We start from the raw sequence: 24,949 nt of genomic DNA on the forward strand, positions 1-24,949 counted from the left end.
AAATTATTTTATATCAAGCATATTCTTTACCTTTGTTCTTTCGTTTATTTGTTATAATTTGTTCTTGCGTTGTATTTGTTACATATTAGATTTAAGTAGATTCGTTGATTTAATTGAGATTTGTTGCGCGTACTCTCTTGGAGTCGGGCTTGCGTGTTGATTTATCGTTCTTTATACATTAAGCGTGTTTCGCTGTCATTGTACGTTCGTCGAGGTGCGCTGTGTTCGGCCGCCATTATTGCATACAATTTGTTGGATTCTCAGATTTTACTTCTTTATTTACAAACGTTCTTTCGAGTTGCGCATTCGGTGTATTCGATTCAAATCACTTTATTATCCGTTGATCTTTATAAAATTCTAAAATTTGATTTACACCGTTTCTCCTTGTTGTGACTTTTCTTGTAGATACAATCTTAATATGCCTTCCACCACTTTGAAAAGATTAATTGCGGTGCAAAATGCACATTTGGCAGAAATCAATTCTATGGGCACGCGGTTTAGAGAGAAGGCGCGCAGCACTCTCAATAAAAACATAGTCCAAGCAAGGCTTGACGCGATCATCGGTATCTGGGCGGAGGCGCGTAAAACCCATGTCGAAATTGTCACGCGAGACGACGCTAACTCAGATCCTTATGTAATTGATAACGTGTTTGCGCGCATGCAGTGTGCCTACGAAGACACACTCGATTATTTTTTGACACTGAAAACCGAGTGTGAAGCCGCTGCAGGATCAACTCAAGCGATTAGAACCGTGGAGGGAAACGCGTCCGGTTTAGACTTACGTCCGGCAAAGCTGCCGAAGTTAGACCTACCAACGTTTTCCGGTCGTTATGAGGATTGGGATAGCTTCTGTGACCTTTTCACGACTCTTGTACACGATGCTCCGCGAGTAGCCGATGCGACAAAATTGCAGTATTTAAAATCTTGCCTTAAAGGCGTAGCTGCCGACTTAGTTAAAGATGTGGCCTCGACTAGCGCGAACTATGCCTCGACCTGGCTGGCTTTGAGGGCGCGCTTTCACAATCCGCGGCTAACGGTTACCAACCATTTGAACGCGCTTTTGAAAATGAATTCGCTGAAAAGGGAATCGGCCGACGAGTTGCGCTCGTTCGCTGACGAGGCTCAGAGGATCGTTCGCGCACTGAGGAATCTGCAAATGCCGGTTGAGCATTGGGACATTTGGTTTGTGCACGTTTTGGCTTCGCGATTAGATCCGGAATCGAGGAAAGATTGGGAGTCGGAACTGAGTGCGAGAGATCGTGAGGTGATTGCGCGTACAGATACAGGCGCCAAAGAGCCCGATCCGCTAGCTAGATTCCCGAAATTCTCCGAGTTGGCTGAATTCCTAGAAAGGCGAGCTCAAGCCCTAAGTATGATGAGCGCTGGGGATTGTAAACGAGCAAATACGATGTTTAAGCCGACTCCGGTCTCGCGGAAAATATTTCATGCAAATGCTCTGCAGCGGACTAACAGTAAGGTCGCTTCGTTTAGCTGTACCCTCTGTTCAGGACCACATTTTATTTCTAAATGCCCAAAGTTTCTCGCGAAATCGTCTAGCGATCGTCGTGCTGAGGTGCGCCGCTTGTATCTTTGCTTTAATTGCATGGGCGGCCATAAATTTAAATCCTGCCCATCTTCCGGTCGTTGCCGCACCTGTCAAGGCAAGCACCATTCACTGTTGCATTACGATCCATCGCAGACATCTCAACCTTCTACCAGCGGTTTAGAAATTAAACTTCGCGACGAAAAACCTGCACCCACGGTACCAGGGGTTAGCGCGCACACCGCGAGTCTACCGGCCATTAGATACCCGGTCATTTTAGCCACCGCACAGGTTAACGTCGTAGGCCCTCAGGGAACTCACACGCGGGTTCGCGCGCTTTTAGATCAGGGAGCTGAGGCCTCATTTGTCTCGGAAGCAATCGTTCAACTACTCGCTCTACCAAAGCAACGCGTTCAAATTCCTCTAACAGGTCTCGGAAGGAGTGCAGCCGGCACTGCTAGATTTGCTGTCAAATTTACAATGCAGTCGTTAGTGAACTCTGAGTTTAAAATTGAGGCCGAGGCTTTAGTTCTTTCCCGGCTTACCTCCCAATTACCAACTCGCAGTCTGATAGAAATCGACCTTGAGCAGTTCGGAGAGTTATCTCTAGCCGATCCTCATTTTAACGTCCCTGATTCGGTAGACCTTATATTGGGAGCAGATTTGTACGGTCAACTCCTCCGACCAGGCTTGCAACACTTAACTGGATCCCGGTTAGTTGCCCAAAACACTGTGCTTGGGTGGGTCATCTCGGGCTCCGCGCAGTCGAGTTCTTCACGGCGGGCGGAGGGCTCCTCTCAAGAGCCTCTAAGGGCTTTACATTGCGCATCGGAGGATGATTTAAACGAGTGTTTGCAACAATTCTGGAGGCTCGAGGAATTGCCGTCTTCTGTCCGTATCTTGGGACCCGAGGACGAAGCTTGCGAGAATCAATTCGTTGCTACTCATTCGCGAGACGCAGGCGGGCGCTACGTCGTACAACTTCCGTTGAAGTCAGATCCTCCAAAGGTTTCCGCGGAGACACGACGTATGGCCGTGGGTTCGCTCGCACATATCCACCGGAAGTTCACACGCGATCCGGAATTGGCTTCCGCGTATCGAGAATTCATGCGCACCTATGAGGCACTAGGGCACATGACACGCGTTCCTGCAGCCGAGAGCATCAATCCGCGTTCATGGTATTTGCCTCACCATGCGGTCGTACAGTCCACACCTACGCAGTATAAGGTTCGGGTTGTTTTTGACGCTTCGCGACGGACGCACGAACAGTATCGTCTAAATGACTTTCTCATGTCCGGTCCTCCCCTCCAGCAGGATCTTTCATTAGTCCTTTTAAACTGGCGTCGATATAAGTACGTCTTTACTGCGGACATCGTAAAAATGTTTCGGCAAATTCTCGTCGTGCCTCGAGATCAGGATCTGCAGAGAATTGTATGGGCACCTAACCCCGAAGAACCTCCCATAGAATATCGGCTGACTACAGTCACCTACGGCACCGCTTGTGCTCCATACTTAGCAATACGCACACTTGCACAATTAGCGGTAGACGAAAAATCTCGTTTTCCGTTGGGCGCGCGTTGTTTGGAATCAAACGTATACGTGGACGATATGTTCATTGGAGCGGATGAACTGCCGCTTGCCATTCGTAAACGCACGGAATTGATCCAAATCTTAGGGACTGCCGGTATCGAATTAGACAAATGGGCGGCAAATCATCCAGATATTCTTCCGGCGCATAAGCGTCCGATCACGGACGATTTGGTTAGGGACATTGTACAGGATGAGTCCATTAAAACATTAGGGGTGCACTGGAAACCGACTCAGGACGAGTTCAGTTTTAGTGTTTTAAAGGCGAATGGCTTGCTTGGGGTTTTGACCAAGCGAGCCGTACTCTCTAATATTGCTCGTTTATTTGATCCGTTAGGCTGGCTATCCCCAATTACAATAACAGCTAAGATTCTTATGCAGGATTTGTGGATTTTAAAGTGTGATTGGGACTCCCCTCTGCCGGCTGAGGCTCGCGGGCGGTGGATTGATTATTGCCGTTCACTTTCCTCGCTCCCCACTTTAACAATCAGCCGTTGGTTTGGATCGCCTTCTGAGTCAGCTGGTCAAATTCATGGGTTCTCTGACGCGTCCTCTAGAGCTTATGCAGCGGTAATATACCTTCGCACTGACGAAGGCGACGGTCACGTTCGGGTTTCACTCTTAGCTGCGAAAACAAGAGTCGCTCCGGTGAAAACAGTAAGCATTCCCAATCTTGAGTTGTGCGGAGCTTTACTTCTGGTCAGACTTGTTTGTCATTTGAGGAAATTAGACTTTCTTAAAAGGCACCCAGTTTTTCTGTGGTCGGATAGCCGAGTGGTCCTCGCGTGGTTGAACAAGCATCCTTGTCACTGGAAAACGTTCGTAGCGAATCGGGTCTCTCTAATACAAACGGAACTACCTTCCGCCACATGGGCTTACGTTCCCACTAAACAAAATCCAGCGGACTGCGCTACTCGCGGGTCGCGTCCGTCTGAATTACATGAGTCGAGTTTGTGGTGGTATGGGCCCTCTTGGCTTAACCTACAACCTGAACACTGGCCTCAGCCTTCAGAGACCGCGCAGGTCCTTCACGCGGAGGTGAAACCGCCAGAACCGGATATTCTTTCGCGACATTCCACCTTGACTAGGCTAATACGCGTCGTAGCCTATTGTTTAAGACCCGTGAAACACTTGCGGAGGCGTAAGGGTGGATTGAACCCCTTACCAGCCTATCTGACAACTTCGGAGCTCTCGGACGCTCGTTCAACGATTATACGCCTAGCACAAGCGCATGCTTTCGCGAGCGAAATAGAGAGGCTGAAGAGCGGGAAGCCTTTACCTAAATCTAGTGCGTTGAGAAGGTTAAATCCGCTTTTAGACAAAGAAGATGGTATTTTGCGCGTTGGAGGCCGTCTTTCATGGTCGAACTTAACTAGCGAGCGCAAACACCCCCCGATCTTACCGCGACACTCGGGCCTCAGTCGCTTATTCGTGCGATACGCGCACCACGCCGCTCTTCACGGCGGACCTACGCTAACGTCGAGTGTCCTCTTACGATACGCGTGGGTTGTAGGCGGGAAATCTTTGGTTAAAACTGCGATTCGGAACTGCCTCACCTGCCAGCGTGTAAAACCGCGTTTAGCTCATCAGCTGATGGGTGACCTTCCTGCGGCGCGGGTGACTCCAGCACGTCCATTCACCACGACTGGCCTAGATTACGCCGGGCCTTTCCATATCCGCACTACAAAGGGCCGAGGGCATCGCGCCTACAAAGGATATATCGCCCTTTTTGTCTGTTTTGCGACACGGGCAATCCATTTGGAGCTAGTCAGTGATCTCACCGCATCTACGTTCATTGCTGCCTATCGTCGCTTTGTAAGCAGAAGAGGAATCTGTCATCGCCTCTACAGTGACAATGCGACGACGTTCAAAGGAGCAGATACCGAGTTGCGGACGATGTTCGAAGAGGCATCGGAATTTTATCAAGCGGTCGCTTCGACGCTAGCTAATGATGGAACTGCTTGGAGCTTTATCCCACCTACCACCCCGCATTACGGTGGCCTCTGGGAGGCTGGAGTTAAATCGGTGAAACATCATCTCAGGCGAGTGGTCGGCGAACACACTCTAACCTTTGAAGAATTCTCCACGGTTTTGACAGAAATTGAGGCTTGCCTCAACTCTCGCCCGTTGTGCCCCTTGACTTCGGATACCGACGATTTAAATGTTCTAACACCAGCACACTTTCTGATAGGCACAGCGTCTGCCTTAGTTCCGGATGCGGAACCATCATCAGCGCCTGAAAACCGTTTAAATCGATTCCAGTTGCTTCAGCGAATTCGCAACCAATTTTGGAAACGTTGGTCCGACGAATATTTACAACACCTACAGGAAAGAGGCAAGTGGCGGGATCCAACGGCGAACTTTGCCGTAGGCCAACTCGTGCTCATGAGAGATGAGCGCTACCCCCCTGCAAAATGGCACCTAGGACGAGTGATAGAGGTGCACCCAGGATCGGACGGACTAGTGAGGGTCGTCACTGTGAAGACGGCCACCAACACCTTCCGTCGACATATCGCTCGCTTGTGTCCTCTGATATTGGAATCAGAGGCGACACATCGATTACCGAAATGAACAAGAGAAGCGGAGAAATAGGCAGCTCGAAGAATAGAAGCGGAGAAATAGGCAACTTGAAGAATAAAGCAGAAATTTAGGCAATTCGTCCTTCGGACGAAGGCGGGCGGAATGTTCGCGCGTTACGCGCTTCCGACATATCACAACATATTTTGTAACACGCGGGGAGTTTAGGAGGCGTGCGATATGAGTAGCAAGCGGCTGAGGCCCAGATGTAGGGACGAGTGCGTTCGTCATGGAAATAATAGTTCGTGGCGATGCGCCGAGCGTCGGCTTATGTGCGGTGATATGAGAAAAAGAGGAGGGATCGGTACGGGGACGATAGGAGGGAGGTTCGGGTTGCTGGGGGGGCCGCGGCTTTTCCGGACAGATACACAAGCTGGAAGAGGCACTGGCTGCCTTCGTAGAGGAGATCTGCCCTGCCAATCTCTCTCTGGGATGCACCCAATCAGGCGGCATTTCATTGCCCAAACAGCAACACGCGACGAGGGCTGTACCCGTTCCTGAGACGTCAGGGTCGCGCTGTCTGCACAGGTACGATTTCATGGGGCATCTCCCACGTTATTAAGATCTGAACAGAATTTCCCACCAAGCTGGTGGGTTTCCGAAACTCGTGTAGTTAGTAAGAGCGCTCTATTGAAAATAATATGTATGCTTTCGAATGCGATCATGAACAACTATCAATTGTATTTGACCTGTTGATTTGTATTTTTCTCCTTGACGGCTTTTTCCTCCACTCACTGAGTGGAGGTTTTTTATGCCCATTAAATTCCTAATTTTCCTTTCCAACTGTGCCTTTATTATTTCCTCTCCCGGTTTCACATTCCTTCTACCTATCTAGAATTCACCTTAAAGGTTGTGTTGGTGACCCATGCCTGCTGTGGACGTATGCTCGGCAAATCGAAGTCGAGCTGTCTCGCCTTGAAGGTAACTGCGGGTTCGGCTTAGCCAACATTTATTTATTTTTATATTAAATTTATAATAGCTTCGGGAAATTCGAGACAGAGACCTTTTTTGTAGAGAATTGAGTTTCCTACTTTTTATGTTCTATGATATTTTTTGATCAGACGCGTAGTTCTCGAGATATATCAAGATATTTAAAAGTTCCGAAGCCGCACCAACATAATAGAGATTCAGAAACACCGTGGCCCCTTTCTTTGAGATAACTCTGCACTTTTGCGAGCTGCAAATGCCACTTCCAGCTTAGCTGTGCAGAGGAAGAACAACAAGAAGAAGAAATATCTCGAAATATGTCCGTCAGGCCAGTTCCTTTGAGCTGAATCTGCAAATATCTCGGAAACGAAGCGAGCTATGGCAAAATGTTGAGAGACCTTTTTTGTAATGAATTATGTTTCCTACAATTTATGTTCTATGATATTTTTTGATCAGAAGCGTAGTTTTCGAGATATATTGAGATATTTAAAAGTTCCGAAGCCGCACCAACATAATAGAGATACAGAAACACCGTGGCCCCTTTCTTTCAGATAACTATGCACTATTGCGAGCTGCAAATGCCACTTCCAGCTTAGCTGTGCAGAAGAAGAACAACAAGAAGAAGAAATATCTCGAAATATGTCCGTCAGGCCCCTTCCCTCGAGATAAATCTGCAAATATCTCGGAAACGAAGCGAGCTATGGCAAAATGTTAAGAGACCTTTTTTGTAGAGAATTAAGTTTCCTACTTTTTATCTTCTATGATATTTTCTGACCAGATTCGTAGTTCTCGAGATATATCAAGATATTTAAAAGTTCCGAAGCCGCACCAACATAATAGAGATACAGAAACACCGTGGCCCCTCTCTTTGAGATAACTCTGCACTATTGCGAGCTGCAAATGCCACTTCCAGCTTAGCTGTGCAGAAGAAGAACAACAAGAGGAAGAAATATCTCGAAATATGTCCGTCAGGCCCCTTCCCTTGAGATAAATCGGCAAGTATCTCGGAAAGAAGCGAGCTATGCCAAAATGTTAAGAGACCTTATTTGTAGACAATTAAGTTTCCTACTTTTTATGTTCTATGATATTTTTTGATCAGATGCGTAGTTCTCGAGATATATCAAGATATTTAAAAGTTCCGAAGCTGCACCAACATAATAGAGGTGCAGAAACACCGTGGCCTCTTTCTTTGAGATAACTCTGCACTATTGCGAGCTGCAAATGCCACTTCCAGCTTAGCTGTGCAGAAGAGGAACAACAAGAAGAAGAAATATCTCGGAATATGTCCGTCAGGCCCCTTCCCTTGAGATAAATCTGCAAATATCTCGGAAACGATGCCAGCTATGGGAAAATGTTAAGAAACCTTTTTTGTAGAGAATTAAGTTTCCTACTTTTTATCTTGTATGATATTTTTTGATCAGATGCGTAGTTCTCGAGATATATCAAGATATTTAAAAGTTCCGAATCCGCATCAACATAATAGAGATACAGAAACACCGTGGCCCCTTTCTTTCAGATAACTATGCACTATTGCGAGCTGTAAATGCCACTTCCAGCTTAGCTGTGCAGAAGAAGAACAACAAGAAGAAGAAATATCTCGAAATATGTCCGTCAGGCCCCTTCCCTTGAGATATATCTGCAAATATCTCGGAAACGAAGCGAGCTATGGCAAACTGTTAAGAGACCTTTTTTGTAGAGAATTATGTTTCCTACAATTTATGTTCTATTATATTTTTTGATCAGAAGCGTAGTTTTCGAGATATATCGAGATATTTAAAAGTTCCGAAGCCGCACCAACATAATAGAGATACAGAAACACCGTGGCCCCTTTCTTTGGGATAACTCTGCACTATTGCGAGCTGGAAATGCCACTTCCAGTTTAGCTGTGCAGAAGAAGAACAACAAGAAGAAGAAATATCTCGAAATATGTCCGTCAGGACCCTTCCCTTGAGATAAATCTGCAAATATCTCGGAAACGATGCCAGCTATGGGAAAATGTTAAGAGACCTTTTTTGTAGAGAATTAAGTTTCCTACTTTTTATCTTCTATGCTATTTTTTGATCAGATGCGTAGTTCTCGAGATATATCAAGATATTTAAAAGTTCCGAAGCCGCACCAACATAATAGAGATACAGAAACACCGTGGCCCCTCTCTTTGAGATAACTCTGCACTATTGCGAGCTGGAAATGCCACTTCCGGTTTAGCTGTGCAGAAGAAGAACAACAAGAAGAAGAAATATCTCGAAATATGTCCGTTAGGCCCCTTCCCTTGAGATAAATCTGCAAATATCTCGGAAACGAAGCGAGCTATGGCAAAATGTTAACAGACTTTTTTGTAGAGAATTAAGTTTCCTACTTTTTATGTTCTATGATATTTTTTGATCAGAAGCGTAGTTTTCGAGATATATCGAGATATTTAAAAGTTCCGAAGCCGCACCAACATAATAGAGATACAGAAACACCGTGGCCCCTTTCTTTGAGATAATTCTGCACTAGTGCGAGCCGCAAATGCCACTTCCAGCTTAGCTGTGCAGAAGAAGAACAACAAGAAGAAGAAATATCTCGAAATATGTCCGTCAGGCCCCTTCCCTTGAGATAAATCTGCAAATATCTCGGAAACGAAGCGAGCTATTGCAAAATGTTAAGAGACCTTTTTTGTAGAGAATTGAGTTTCCTACTTTTTATGTTCTATGATATTTTTTGATCAGACGCGTAGTTCTCGAGATATATCAAGATATTTAAAAGTTCCGAAGCCGCACCAACATAATAGAGATACAGAAACACCGTGGCCCCTTTCTTTGAGATAACTCTGCACTATTGCGAGCTGCAAATGCCACTTCCAGCTTAGCTGTGCAGAAGAAGAACAACAAGAAGAAGAAATATCTCGAAATATGTCCGTCAGGCCCCTTCCCTTGAGATAAATCTGCAAATATCTCGGAAACCAAGCGAGCTATGGCAAAATGTTAAGAGACCTTTTTTGTAGAGAATTAAGTTTCCTACTTTTTATGTTCTATGATATTTTTTGATCAGATGCGTAGTTCTCGAGATATATCAAGATATTTAAAAGTTCCGAAGCCGCACCAACATAATAGAGATACAGAAACACCGTGGCCCCTTTCTTTGAGATAACTCTGCACTATTGCGAGCTGTAAATGCCACTTCCAGCTTAGCTGTGCAGAAGAAGAACAACAAGAAGAAGAAATATCTCGAAATATGTCCGTCAGGCCCCTTCCCTTGAGATAAATCTGCAAATATCTCGGAAACGAAGAGAGCTATGGCAAAATGATAAGAGACCTTTTTTGTAGAGAATTAAGTTGCCTACTTTTTATGTTCTATGATATTTTTTGATCAGATGCGTAGTTCTCGAGATATATCAAGATATTTAAAAGTTCCGAAGCCGCACCAACATAATAGAGATTCAGAAACACCGTGGCCCCTTTCTTTGAGATAACTCTGCACTTTTGCGAGCTGCAAATGCCACTTCCAGCTTAGCTGTGCAGAGGAAGAACAACAAGAAGAAGAAATATCTCGAAATATGTCCGTCAGGCCAGTTCCTTTGAGCTGAATCTGCAAATATCTCGGAAACGAAGCGAGCTATGGCAAAATGTTGAGAGACCTTTTTTGTAATGAATTATGTTTCCTACAATTTATGTTCTATGATATTTTTTGATCAGAAGCGTAGTTTTCGAGATATATTGAGATATTTAAAAGTTCCGAAGCCGCACCAACATAATAGAGATACAGAAACACCGTGGCCCCTTTCTTTCAGATAACTATGCACTATTGCGAGCTGCAAATGCCACTTCCAGCTTAGCTGTGCAGAAGAAGAACAACAAGAGGAAGAAATATCTCGAAATATGTCCGTCAGGCCCCTTACCTTGAGATAAATCTGCAAATATCTCGGAAACGAAGCGAGCTATGGCAAAATGTTAACAGACTTTTTTGTAGAGAATTAAGTTTCCTACTTTTTATGTTCTATGATATTTTTTGATCAGAAGCGTAGTTTTCGAGATATATCGAGATATTTAAAAGTTCCGAAGCCGCACCAACATAATAGAGATACAGAAACACCGTGGCCCCTTTCTTTGAGATAACTCTGCACTAGTGCGAGCCGCAAATGCCACTTCCAGCTTAGCTGTGCAGAAGAAGAACAACAAGAAGAAGAAATATCTCGAAATATGTCCGTCAGGCCCCTTCCCTTGAGATAAATCTGCAAATATCTCGGAAACGAAGCGAGCTATTGCAAAATGTTAAGAGACCTTTTTTGTAGAGAATTGAGTTTCCTACTTTTTATGTTCTATGATATTTTTTGATCAGACGCGTAGTTCTCGAGATATATCAAGATATTTAAAAGTTCCGAAGCCGCACCAACATAATAGAGATACAGAAACACCGTGGCCCCTTTCTTTGAGATAACTCTGCACTATTGCGAGCTGCAAATGCCACTTCCAGCTTAGCTGTGCAGAAGAAGAACAACAAGAAGAAGAAATATCTCGAAATATGTCCGTCAGGCCCCTTCCCTTGAGATAAATCTGCAAATATCTCGGAAACCAAGCGAGCTATGGCAAAATGTTAAGAGACCTTTTTTGTAGAGAATTAAGTTTCCTACTTTTTATGTTCTATGATATTTTTTGATCAGATGCGTAGTTCTCGAGATATATCAAGATATTTAAAAGTTCCGAAGCCGCACCAACATAATAGAGATACAGAAACACCGTGGCCCCTTTCTTTGAGATAACTCTGCACTATTGCGAGCTGTAAATGCCACTTCCAGCTTAGCTGTGCAGAAGAAGAACAACAAGAAGAAGAAATATCTCGAAATATGTCCGTCAGGCCCCTTCCCTTGAGATAAATCTGCAAATATCTCGGAAACGAAGAGAGCTATGGCAAAATGATAAGAGACCTTTTTTGTAGAGAATTAAGTTGCCTACTTTTTATGTTCTATGATATTTTTTGATCAGATGCGTAGTTCTCGAGATATATCAAGATATTTAAAAGTTCCGAAGCCGCACCAACATAATAGAGATTCAGAAACACCGTGGCCCCTTTCTTTGAGATAACTCTGCACTTTTGCGAGCTGCAAATGCGACTTCCAGCTTAGCTGTGCAGAGGAAGAACAACAAGAAGAAGAAATATCTCGAAATATGTCCGTCAGGCCAGTTCCTTTGAGCTGAATCTGCAAATATCTCGGAAACGAAGCGAGCTATGGCAAAATGTTGAGAGACCTTTTTTGTAATGAATTATGTTTCCTACAATTTATGTTCTATGATATTTTTTGATCAGAAGCGTAGTTTTCGAGATATATTGAGATATTTAAAAGTTCCGAAGCCGCACCAACATAATAGAGATACAGAAACACCGTGGCCCCTTTCTTTCAGATAACTATGCACTATTGCGAGCTGCAAATGCCACTTCCAGCTTAGCTGTGCAGAAGAAGAACAACAAGAGGAAGAAATATCTCGAAATATGTCCGTCAGGCCCCTTACCTTGAGATAAATCTGCAAATATCTCGGAAACGAAGCGAGCTATGGCAAAATGTTAAGAGACCTTTTTTGTAGAGAATTAAGTTTCCTACTTTTTATCTTCTATGATATTTTCTGACCAGATTCGTAGTTCTCGAGATATATCAAGATATTTAAAAGTTCCGAAGCCGCACCAACATAATAGAGATACAGAAACACCGTGGCCCCACTCTTTGAGATAACTCTGCACAATTGCGAGCTGCAAATGCCACTTCCAGCTTAGCTGTGCAGAAGAAGAACAACAAGAAGAAGAAATATCTCGAAATATGTCCGTCAGGCCCCTTCCCTTGAGATAAATCGGCAAGTATCTCGGAAACAAAGCGAGCTATTGCAAAACGTTAAGAGACCTTTTTTGTAGAGAATTAAGTTTCCTACTTTTTATGTTCTATGATATTTTTTGATCAGATGCGTAGTTCTCGAGATATATCAAGATATTTAAAAGTTCCGAAGCTGCACCAACATAATAGAGGTGCAGAAACACCGTGGCCTCTTTCTTTGAGATAACTCTACACTATTGCGAGCTGCAAATGCCACTTCCAGCTTAGCTGTGCAGAAGAGGAACAACAAGAAGAAGAAATATCTCGGAATATGTCCGTCAGGCCCCTTCCCTTGAGATATATCTGCAAATATCTCGGAAACGATGCCAGCTATGGGAAAATGTTAAGAGACCTTTTTTGTAGAGAATTAAGTTTCCTACGTTTTATGTTCTATGATATTTTTTGATCAGATGCGTAGTTCTCGAGATATATCAAGATATTTAAAAGTTCCGAAGCCGCACCAACATAATAGAGATACAGAAACACCGTGGCCCCTTTCTTTGAGATAACTCTGCACTATTGCGCGCTGCAAATGCCACTTCCAGCTTAGCTGTGCAGAGGAAGAACAACAAGAAGAAGAAATATCTCGAAATATGTCCGTCAGGCCAGTTCCTTTGAGCTGAATCTGCAAATATCTCGGAAACGAAGCGAGCTATGGCAAAATGTTAAGAGACGTTTTTTGTAGAGAATTAAGTTTCCTACTTTTTATCTTCTATGATATTTTCTGATCAGATGCGTAGTTCTCGAGATATATCAAGATATTTAAAAGTTCCGAAGCCGCACCAACATAATAGAGATACAGAAACACCGTGGCCCCTCTCTTTGAGATAACTCTGCACTAGTGCGAGCTGCAAATGCCACTTCCAGCTTAGCTGTGCAGAAGAAGAACAACAAGAAGAAGAAATATCACGAAATATGTCCGTTAGGCCCCTTCCCTTGAGATAAATCTGCAAATATCTCGGAAACGAAGCGAGCTATGGCAAAATGTTAAGAGACCTTTTGTGTAGAGAATTATGTTTCCTACTTTTTATGTTCTATGATATTTTTTGATCAGACGCGTAGTTCTCGAGATATATCAAGATATTTAAAAGTTCCGAAGCCGCACCAACATAATAGAGATACAGAAACACCGTGGCTCCTTTCTTTGAGATAACTCTGCACTATTGCGACCTGCAAATGCCACTTCCAGCTTAGCTGTGCAGAAGAGGAACAACAAGAAGAAGAAATATCTCGGAATATGTCCGTCAGGCCCCTTCCCTTGAGCTAAATCTGCAAATATCTCGGAAACGATGCCAGCTATGGGAAAATGTTAAGAGACCTTTTTTGTAGAGAATTAAGTTTCCTACTTTTTATGTTCTATGATATTTTTTGATCAGATGCGTAGTTCTCGAGATATATCAAGATATTTAAAAGCTCCGAAGCTGCACCAACATAATAGAGGTACAGAAACACCGTGGCCCCTTTCTTTGAGATAACTCTGCACTATTGCGAGCTGCAAATGCCACTTCCAGCTTAGCTGTGCAGAAGAGGAACAACAAGAAGAAGAAATATCTCGGAATATGTCCGTCAGGCCCCTTCCCTTGAGCTAAATCTGCAAATATCCCGGAAACGATGCCGGTTATGGGAAAATGTTAAGAGACCTTTTTTGTAGAGAATTAAGTTTCCTACTTTTTATGTTCTATGATATTTTTTGATCAGATGCGTAGTTCTCGAGATATATCAAGATATTTAAAAGTTCCGAAGCCGCACCAACATAATAGAGATACAGAATCACCGTGGCCCCTTTCTTTGAGATAACTCTGCACTATTGCGCGCAGCAAATGCCACTTCCAGCTTAGCTGTGCAGAAGAAGAACAACAAGAAGAAGAAATATCTCGAAATATGTCCGTCAGGCCCCTTCCCTTGAGATAAATCTGCAAATATCTCGGAAACGAAGCGAGCTATGGCAAAATGTTAAGAGACCTTTTTTGTAGAGAATTAAGTTTCCTACTTTTTATGTTCTATGATATTTTTTGATCAGATGCGTAGTTCTCGAGATATATCAAGATATTTAAAAGTTTCGAAGCCGCACCAACATAATAGAGATACAGAAACACCGTGGCCCCTTTCTTTGAGATAACTCTGCACTATTGCGAGCTGCAAATGCCACTTCCAGCTTAGCTGTGCAGAAGAAGAACAACAAGAAGAAGAAATATCTCGAAATATGTCCGTCAGGCCCCTTCCCTTGAGATAAATCTGCAAATATCTCGGAAACGAAGCGAGCTATGGCAAAATGTTAAGAGACCTTTTTTGTAGAGAATTATGTTTCCTACAATTTACGTTCTCTGATATTTTTCGATCAGAAGCGTAGTTTTCGAGATATATCGAGATATTTAAAAGTTCCGAAGCCGCACCAACATAATAGAGATACAGAAACACCGTGGCCCCTTTCTTTGAGATAACTCTGCACTATTGCGACCTGCAAATGCCACTTCCAGCTTAGCTGTGCAGAAGAGGAACAACAAGAAGAAGAAATATCTCGGAATATGTCCGTCAGGCACCTTCCCTTGAGCTAAATCTGCAAATATCTCGGAAACGATGCCAGCTATGGGAAAATGTTAAGAGACCTTTTTTGTAGAGAATTAAGTTTCCTACTTTTTATGTTCTATGATATTTTTTGATCAGATGCGTAGTTCTCGAGATATATCAAGATATTTAAAAGCTCCGAAGCTGCACCAACATAATAGAGGTACAGAAACACCGTGGCCCCTTTCTTTGAGATAACTCTGCACTATTGCGAGCTGCAAATGCCACTTCCAGCTTAGCTGTGCAGAAGAGGAACAACAAGAAGAAGAAATATCTCGGAATATGTCCGTCAGGCCCCTTCCCTTGAGCTAAATCTGCAAATATCTCGGAAACGATGCCGGTTATGGGAAAATGTTAAGAGACCTTTTTTGTAGAGAATTAAGTTTCCTACTTTTTATGTTCTATGATATTTTTTGATCAGATGCGTAGTTCTCGAGATATATCAAGATATTTAAAAGTTCCGAAGCCGCACCAACATAATAGAGATACAGAAACACCGTGGCCCCTTTCTTTGAGATAACTCTGCACTATTGCGCGCTGCAAATGCCACTTCCAGCTTAGCTGTGCAGAAGAAGAACAACAAGAAGAAGAAATATCTCGAAATATGTCCGTCAGGCCCCTTCCCTTGAGATAAATCTGCAAATATCTCGGAAACGAAGCGAGCTACGGCAAAATGTTAAGAGACCTTTTTTGTAGAAAATTAGGTTTCCTACTTTTTATGTTCTATGATATTTTTTGATCAGATGCGTAGTTCTCGAGATATATCAAGATATTTAAAAGTTCCGAAGCCGCACCAACATAATAGAGATACAGAAACACCGTGGCCCCTTTCTTTGCGATAACTCTGCACTATTGCGAGCTGCAAATGCCACTTCCAGCTTAGCTGTGCAGAAGAAGAACAACAAGAAGAAGAAATATCTCGGAATATGTCCGTCAGGCCCCTTCCCTTGAGCTAAATCTGCAAATATCTCGGAAACGATGCCAGCTATGGGAAAATGTTAAGAGACCTTTTTTGTAGAGAATTAAGTTTTCTACTTTTTATGCTTTATGATATTTCTTGATCAGATGCGTAGTTCTCGAGATATATCAAGATATTTAAAAGTTCCGAAGCCGCACCAACATAATAGAGATACAGAATCACCGTGGCCCCTTTCTTTGAGATAACTCTGCACTATTGCGCGCAGCAAATGCCACTTCCAGCTTAGCTGTGCAGAAGAAGAACAACAAGAAGAAGAAATATCTCGAAATATGTCCGTCAGGCCCCTTCCCTTGAGATAAATCTGCAAATATCTCGGAAACGAAGCGAGCTATGGCAAAATGCTAAGAGACCTTTTTTGTAGAGAATTAAGTTTCCTACTTTTTATGTTCTATGATATTTTTTGATCAGATGCGTAGTTCTCGAGATATATCAAGATATTTAAAAGCTCCGAAGCTGCACCAACATAATAGAGATACAGAAACACCGTGGCCCCTTTCTTTGCGATAACTCTGCACTATTGCGAGCTGCAAATGCCACTTCCAGCTTAGCTGTGCAGAAGAAGAACAACAAGAAGAAGAAATATCTCGAAATATGTCCGTCAGGCCCCTTCCCTTGAGATAAATCTGCAAATATCTCGGAAACGAAGCGAGCTATGGCAAAATGTTAAGAGACCTTTTTTGTAGAGAATTAAGTTTCCTACTTTTTATGTTCTATGATATTCTTCGATCAGAGGCGTAGTTCTCGAGATATATCAAGATATTTAAAAGTTTCGAAGCCGCACCAACATAATAGAGATACAGAAACACCGTGGCCCCTTTCTTTGAGATAACTCTGCACTATTGCGAGCTGCAAATGCCACTTCCAGCTTAGCTGTGCAGAAGAAGAACAACAAGAAGAAGAAATATCTCGAAATATGTCCGTCAGGCCCCTTCCCTTGAGATAAATCTGCAAATATCTCGGAAACGAAGCGAGCTATGGCAAAATGTTAAGAGACCTTTTTTGTAGAGAATTATGTTTCCTACAATTTACGTTCTCTGATATTTTTTGATCAGAAGCGTAGTTTTCGAGATATATCGAGATATTTAAAAGTTCCGAAGCCGCACCAACATAATAGAGATACAGAAACACCGTGGCCCCTTTCTTTGAGATAACTCTGCACTATTGCGACCTGCAAATGCCACTTCCAGCTTAGCTGTGCAGAAGAGGAACAACAAGAAGAAGAAATATCTCGGAATATGTCCGTCAGGCCCCTTCCCTTGAGATAAATCTGCAAATATCTCGGAAACGAAGCGAGCTATGGCAAAATGTTAAGAGACCTTTTTTGTAGAGAATTATGTTTCCTACAATTTACGTTCTCTGATATTTTTTGATCAGAAGCGTAGTTTTCGAGATATATCGAGATATTTAAAAGTTCCGAAGCCGCACCAACATAATAGAGATACAGAAACACCGTGGCCCCTTTCTTTGAGATAACTCTGCACTATTGCGACCTGCAAATGCCACTTCCAGCTTAGCTGTGCAGAAGAGGAACAACAAGAAGAAGAAATATCTCGGAATATGTCCGTCAGGCCCTTTCCCTTGAGCTAAATCTGCAAATATCTCGGAAACGATGCCAGCTATGGGAAAATGTTAAGATACCTTTTTTGTAGAGAATTAAGTTTCCTACTTTTTATGTTCTATGATATTTTTTGATCAGATGCGTAGTTCTCGAGATATATCAAGATATTTAAAAGCTCCGAAGCTGCACCAACATAATAGAGGTACAGAAACACCGTGGCCCCTTTCTTTGAGATAACTCTGCACTATTGCGAGCTGCAAATGCCACTTCCAGCTTAGCTGTGCAGAAGAGGAACAACAAGAAGAAGAAATATCTCGGAATATGTCCGTCAGGCCCCTTTCCTTGAGCTAAATCTGCAAATAGCTCGGAAACGATGCCGGTTATGGGAAAATGTTAAGAGACCTTTTTTGTAGAGAATTAAGTTTCCTACTTTTTATGTTCTATGATATTTTTTGATCAGATGCGTAGTTCTCGAGATATATCAAGATATTTAAAAGTTCCGAAGCCGCACCAACATAATAGAGATACAGAAACACCGTGGCCCCTTTCTTTGAGATAACTCTGCACTATTGCGCGCTGAAAATGCCACTTCCAGCTTAGCTGTGCAGAAGAAGAACAACAAGAAGAAGAAATATCTCGAAATATGTCCGTCAGGCCCCTTCCCTTGAGATAAATCTGCAAATATCTCGGAAACGAAGCGAGCTACGGCAAAATGTTAAGAGACCTTTTTTGTAGAAAATTAGGTTTCCTACTTTTTATGTTCTATGATATTTTTTGATCAGATGCGTAGTTCTCGAGATATATCAAGATATTTAAAAGTTCCGAAGCCGCACCAACATAATAGAGATACAGAAACACCGTGGCCCCTTTCTTTGCGATAACTCTGCACTATTGCGAGCTGCAAATGCCACTTCCAGCTTAGCTGTGCAGAAGAAGAACAACAAGAAGAAGAAATATCTCGGAATATGTCCGTCAGGCCCCTTCCCTTGAGCTAAATCTGCAAATATCTCGGAAACGATGCCAGCTATGGGAAAATGTTAAGAGACCTTTTTTGTAGAGAATTAAGTTTCCTACTTTTTATGTTCTATGATATTTTTTGATCAGATGCGTAGTTCTCGAGATATATCAAGATATTTAAAAGTTCCGAAGCCGCACCAACATAATAGAGATACAGAAACACCGTGGCCCCTTTCTTTGAGATAACTCTGCACTATTGCGAGCTGTAAATGCTACTTCCAGCTTAGCTGTGCAGAAGAAGAACAACAAGAAGAAGAAATATCTCGAAATATGTCCGTCAGGCCCCTTCCCTTGAGATATATCTGCAAATATCTCGGAAACGAAGCGAGCTATGGCAAAATGTTAAGAGACCTTTTTTGTAGAGAATTATGTTTCCTACAATTTATGTTCTATGATATTTTTTGATCAGAAGCGTAGTTTTCGAGATATATCGAGATATTTAAAAGTTCCGAAGCCGCACCAACAAAATAGAGATACAGAAACACCGTGGCCCCTCTCGTTGAGATAACTCTGCACTATTGCGAGCTGGAAATGCCACTTCCAGTTTAGCTGTGCACAAGAAGAACAACAAGAAGAAGAAATATCTCGAAATATGTCCGTTAGGCCCCTTCCCTTGAGATAAATCTGCAAATATCTCGGAAACGAAGCGAGCTACGGCAAAATGTTAAGCGACCTTTTTTGTAGAGAATTAAGTTTCCTACTTTTTATGTTCTATGATATTTTTTGATCAGATGCGTAGTTCTAGAGATATAGCAAGATATTTAAAAGTTCCGAAGCCGCACCAACATAATAGAGATACAGAAACACCGTGGCCCCTTTCTTTGAGATAACTCTGCACTACTGCGAGCTGCAAATGCCACTTCCAGCTTAGCTGTGCAGAAGAAGAACAACAAGAAGAAGAAATATCTCGAAATATGTCCGTCAGGCCCCTTCCCTTGAGATAAATCTGCAACTATCTCGGAAACGAAGCGAGCTATGGCAAAATGTTAAGAGACCTTTTTTGTAGAGAATTAAGTTTCCTACTTTTTATGTTCTATGATATTTTTTGATCAGATGCGTAGTTCTCGAGATATATCAAGATATTTAAAAGTTCCGAAGCCGCACGAACATAATAGAGATACAGAAACACCGTGGCCCCTTTCTTTGAGATAACTCTGCACTATTGCGAGCTGCAAATGCCACTTCCAGCTTAGCTGTGCAGAAGAAGAACAACAAGAAGAAGAAATATCTGGAAATATGTCCGTCAGGCCCCTTCCCTTGAGATAAATCTGCAAATATCTCGGAAACGAAGCGAGCTAAGGCAAAATGTTGAGAGACCTTTTTTGTGGAGAATTAAGTTTCCTACTATTTATGTTCTATGATATTTTTGGATCAGATGCGTAGTTCTCGAGATATATCAAGATATTTAAAAGTTCCGAAGCCGCACCAACATAATAGAGATACAGAAACACCGTGGCCCCTTTCTTTGAGATAACTCTGCACTAGTGCGAGCCGCAAATGCCACTTCCAGCTTAGCTGTGCAGAAGAAGAACAACAAGAAGAAGAAATATCTCGAAATATGTCCGTCAGGCCACTTCCCTTGAGATAAATCTGCAAATATCTCGGAAACGAAGCGAGCTATGGCAAAATGTTGAGAGACCTTTTTTGTAGAGAATTATGTTTCCTACTTTTTATGTTCTATGATATTTTTTGATCAGACGCGTAGTTCTCGAGATATATCAAGATATTTAAAAGTTCCGAAGCCGCACCAACATAATAGAGATACAGAAACACCGTGGCCCCTTTCTTTGAGATATCTCTGCACTATTGCGAGCTGCAAATGCCACTTCCAGCTTAGCTGTGCAGAAGAAGAACAACAAGAAGAAGAAATATCTCGAAATATGTCCGTCAGGCCCCTTCCCTTGAGATAAATCTGCAAATATCTCGGAAACGAAGCGAGCTGCGGCAAAATGTTGAGAGACCTTTTTTGTAGAGAATTAAGTTTCCTACTTTTTATGTTCTATGATATTTTTTGATCAGATGCGTAGTTCTCGAGATATATCAAGATATTTAAAAGTTCCGAAGCCGCACCAACATAATAGAGATACAGAAACACCGTGGCCCCTTTCTTTGAGATAACTCTGCACTATTGCGAGCTGTAAATGCCACTTCCAGCTTAGCTGTGCAGAAGAAGAACAACAAGAACAAGAAATATCGCGAAATATGTCCGTCAGGCCCCTTCCCTTGAGATAAATATGCAAATATCTCGGAAACGAAGCGAGCTATGGCAAAATGTTAAGAGACCTTTTTTGTAGAGAATTAAGTTTCCTACTTTTTATGTTCTATGATATTTTTTGATCAGATGCGTAGTTCTCGAGATATATCAAGATATTTAAAAGTTCCGAAGCCGCACCAACATAATAGAGATACAGAAACACCGTGGCCCCTTTCTTTGAGATAACTCTGCACTATTGCGAGCTGCAAATGCCACTTCCAGCTTAGCTGTGCAGAGGAAGAACAACAAGAAGAAGAAATATCTCGAAATATGTCCGTCAGGCCAGTTCGTTTGAGCTGAATCTGCAAATATCTCGGAAACGAAGCGAGCTATGGCAAAATGTTAAGAGACGTTTTTTGTAGAGAATTATGTTTCCTACAATTTATGTTCTATGATATTTTTTGATCAGAAGCGTAGTTTTCGAGATATATCGAGATATAAAAAGTTCCGAAGCCGCACCAACATAATAGGGATACAGAAACACCGTGGCCCCTTTCTTTGAGATAACTCTGCAATAGTGCGAGCCGCAAATGCCACTTCCAGCTTAGCTGTGCAGAAGAAGAACAACAAGAAGAAGAAATATCTCGAAATATGTCCGTCAGGCCCCTTCCCTTGAGATAAATCTGCAAATATCTCGGAAACGAAGCGGGCTATGGCAAAATGTTAAGAGACCTTTTTTGTAGAGAATTAAGTTTCCTACTTTTTATGTTCTATGATATTTTTTGATCAGATGCGTAGTTCTCGAGATATATCAAGATATTTAAAAGTTCCGAAGCCGCACCAACATAATAGAGATACAGAAACACCGTGGCCCCTTTCTTTGAGATAACTCTGCACTATTGCGAGCTGTAAATGCTACTTCCAGCTTAGCTGTGCAGAAGAAGAACAACAAGAAGAAGAAATATCTCGAAATATGTCCGTCAGGCCCCTTCCCTTGAGATATATCTGCAAATATCTCGGAAACGAAGCGAGCTATGGCAAAATGTTAAGAGACCTTTTTTGTAGAGAATTATGTTTCCTACAATTTATGTTCTATGATATTTTTTGATCAGAAGCGTAGTTTTCGAGATATATCGAGATATTTAAAAGTTCCGAAGCCGCACCAACAAAATAGAGATACAGAAACACCGTGGCCCCTCTCGTTGAGATAACTCTGCACTATTGCGAGCTGGAAATGCCACTTCCAGTTTAGCTGTGCACAAGAAGAACAACAAGAAGAAGAAATATCTCGAAATATGTCCGTTAGGCCCCTTCCCTTGAGATAAATCTGCAAATATCTCGGAAACGAAGCGAGCTATGGCAAAATGTTAAGAGACCTTTTTTGTAGAAAATTAAGTTTCCTACTTTTTATGTTCTATGATATTTTTTGATCAGATGCGTAGTTCTCGAGATATATCAAGATATTTAAAAGTTCCGAAGCCGCACCAACATAATAGAGATACAGAAACACCGTGGCCCCTTTCTTTGAGATAACTCTGCACTATTGCGAGCTGGAAATGCCACTTCCAGTTTAGCTGTGCAGAAGAAGAACAACAAGAAGAAGAAATATCTCGAAATATGTCCGTTAGGCCCCTTCCCTTGAGATAAATCTGCAAATATCTCGGAAACGAAGCGAGCTATGGCAAAATATTAGGAGACCATTTTGTAGAGAATTAAGTTTCCTACTTTTTATGTTCTATGATATTTTTTGATCAGAAGCGTAGTTTTCGAGATATATCGAGATATTTAAAAGTTCCGAAGCCGCACCAACATAATAGAGATACAGAAACACACGTGGCCCCTTTCTTTGAGATAACTCTGCACTAGTGCGAGCCGCAAATGCCACTTCCTGCTTAGCTGTGCAGAAGAAGAACAACAAGAAGAAGAAATATCTCGAAATATGTCCGTCAGGCCCCTTCCCTTGAGATAAATATGCAAATATCTCGGAAACGAAGCGAGCTATGGCAAAATGTTAAGAGACCTTTTTTGTAGAGAATTATGTTTCCTACTTTTTATGATCTATGATATTTTTTGATCAGATGCGTAGTTCTCGAGATATATCAAGATATTTAAAAGTTCCGAAGCCGCACCAACATAATAGAGATACAGAAACACCGTGGCCCCTTTCTTTGAGATAACTCTGCACTACTGCGAGCTGCAAATGCCACTTCCAGCTTAGCTGTGCAGAAGAAGAACAACAAGAAGAAGAAATATCTCGAAATATGTCCGTCAGGCCCCTTCCCTTGAGATAAATCTGCAAATATCTCGGAAACGAAGCGAGCTATGGCAAAATGTTAAGAGACCTTTTTTGTAGAGAATTATGTTTCCTACAATTTACGTTCTCTGATATTTTTTGATCAGAAGCGTAGTTTTCGAGATATATCGAGATATTTAAAAGTTCCGAAGCCGCACCAACATAATAGAGATACAGAAACACCGTGGCCCCTTTCTTTGAGATAACTCTGCACTATTGCGACCTGCAAATGCCACTTCCAGCTTAGTTGTGCAGAAGAAGAACAACAAGAAGAAGAAATATCTCGAAATATGTCCGTCAGGCCCCTTACCTTGAGATAAATCTGCAAATATCTCGGAAACGAAGCGAGCTATGGCAAAATGTTAAGAGACCTTTTTTGTAAAGAATTAAGTTTCCTACTTTTTATCTTCTATGATATTTTCTGACCAGATTCGTAGTTCTCGAGATATATCAAGATATTTAAAAGTTCCGAAGCCGCACCAACATAATAGAGATACAGAAACACCGTGGCCCCTCTCTTTGAGATAACTCTGCACTATTGCGAGCTGCAAATGCCACTTCCAGCTTAGCTGTGCAGAAGAAGAACAACAAGAAGAAGAAATATCTCGAAATATGTCCGTCAGGCCCCTTCCCTTGAGATAAATCGGCAAGTATCTCGGAAAGAAGCGAGCTATGCCAAAATGTTAAGAGACCTTATTTGTAGACAATTAAGTTTCCCACAATTTATGTTCTATGATATTTTTTGATCAGAAGGGTAGTTTTCGAGATATATCGAGATATTTAAAAGTGCCGAAGCCGCACCAACATAATAGAGATACAGAAACACCGTGGCCCCTTTCTTTGGGATAACTCTGCACTATTGCGAGCTGGAAATGCCACTTCCAGTTTAGCTGTGCAGAAGAAGAACAACAAGAAGAAGAAATATCTCGAAATATGTCCGTCAGGACCCTTCCCTTGAGATAAATCTGCAAATATCTCGGAAACGAAGCGAGCTATTGCAAAACGTTAAGAGACCTTTTTTGTAGAGAATTAAGTTTCCTACTTTTTATGTTGTATGATATTTTTTGATCAGATGCGTAGTTCTCGAGATATATCAAGATATTTAAAAGCTCCGAAGCTGCACCAACATAACAGAGGTACAGAAACACCGTGGCCCCTTTCTTTGAGCTAACTCTGCACTATTGCGAGCTGCAAATGCCACTTCCAGCTTAGCTGTGCAGAAGAAGAACAACAAGAAGAAGAAATATCTCGAAATATGTCCGTCAGGCCCCTTCCCTTGAGATAAATCTGCAACTATCTCGGAAACGAAGCGAGCTATGGCAAAATGTTAAGAGACCTTTTTTGTAGAGAATTAAGTTTCCTACTTTTTATGTTCTATGATATTTTTTGATCAGATGCGTAGTTCTCGAGATATATCAAGATATTTAAAAGTTCCGAAGCCGCACGAACATAATAGAGATACAGAAACACCGTGGCCCCTTTCTTTGAGATAACTCTGCACTATTGCGAGCTGCAAATGCCACTTCCAGCTTAGCTGTGCAGAAGAAGAACAACAAGAAGAAGAAATATCTGGAAATATGTCCGTCAGGCCCCTTCCCTTGAGATAAATCTGCAAATATCTCGGAAACGAAGCGAGCTAAGGCAAAATGTTGAGAGACCTTTTTTGTGGAGAATTAAGTTTCCTACTATTTATGTTCTATGATATTTTTGGATCAGATGCGTAGTTCTCGAGATATATCAAGATATTTAAAAGTTCCGAAGCCGCACCAACATAATAGAGATACAGAAACACCGTGGCCCCTTTCTTTGAGATAACTCTGCACTAGTGCGAGCCGCAAATGCCACTTCCAGCTTAGCTGTGCAGAAGAAG

At 42.2% G+C, this 24,949-nt stretch overlaps 1 protein-coding gene across 1 annotated transcript; it reads left to right on the forward strand.

Annotated features, from left to right (window-relative positions):
* The first annotated feature begins 418 nt into the window (after positions 1–418).
* LOC143306369 (uncharacterized) lies at positions 419–5,701 on the forward strand. Its single transcript, XM_076693051.1, has one exon. It carries the CDS (start codon positions 419–421, stop codon positions 5,699–5,701), a length of 5,283 nt encoding a protein of 1,760 aa, XP_076549166.1.
* Positions 5,702–24,949: the final 19,248 nt, after the last annotated feature.

Source organism: Osmia lignaria, unplaced genomic scaffold (genome assembly GCF_051020975.1).
Source record: "Osmia lignaria lignaria isolate PbOS001 unplaced genomic scaffold, iyOsmLign1 scaffold0007, whole genome shotgun sequence".
Taxonomy (NCBI): domain Eukaryota; kingdom Metazoa; phylum Arthropoda; class Insecta; order Hymenoptera; family Megachilidae; genus Osmia; species Osmia lignaria.

Coding starts and splice junctions, on each gene's coding strand:
- LOC143306369 (XM_076693051.1), top strand. CDS start 419: ATGCCTTCCACCACTTTGAAAAGATTAATTGCGGTGCAAAATGCACAT.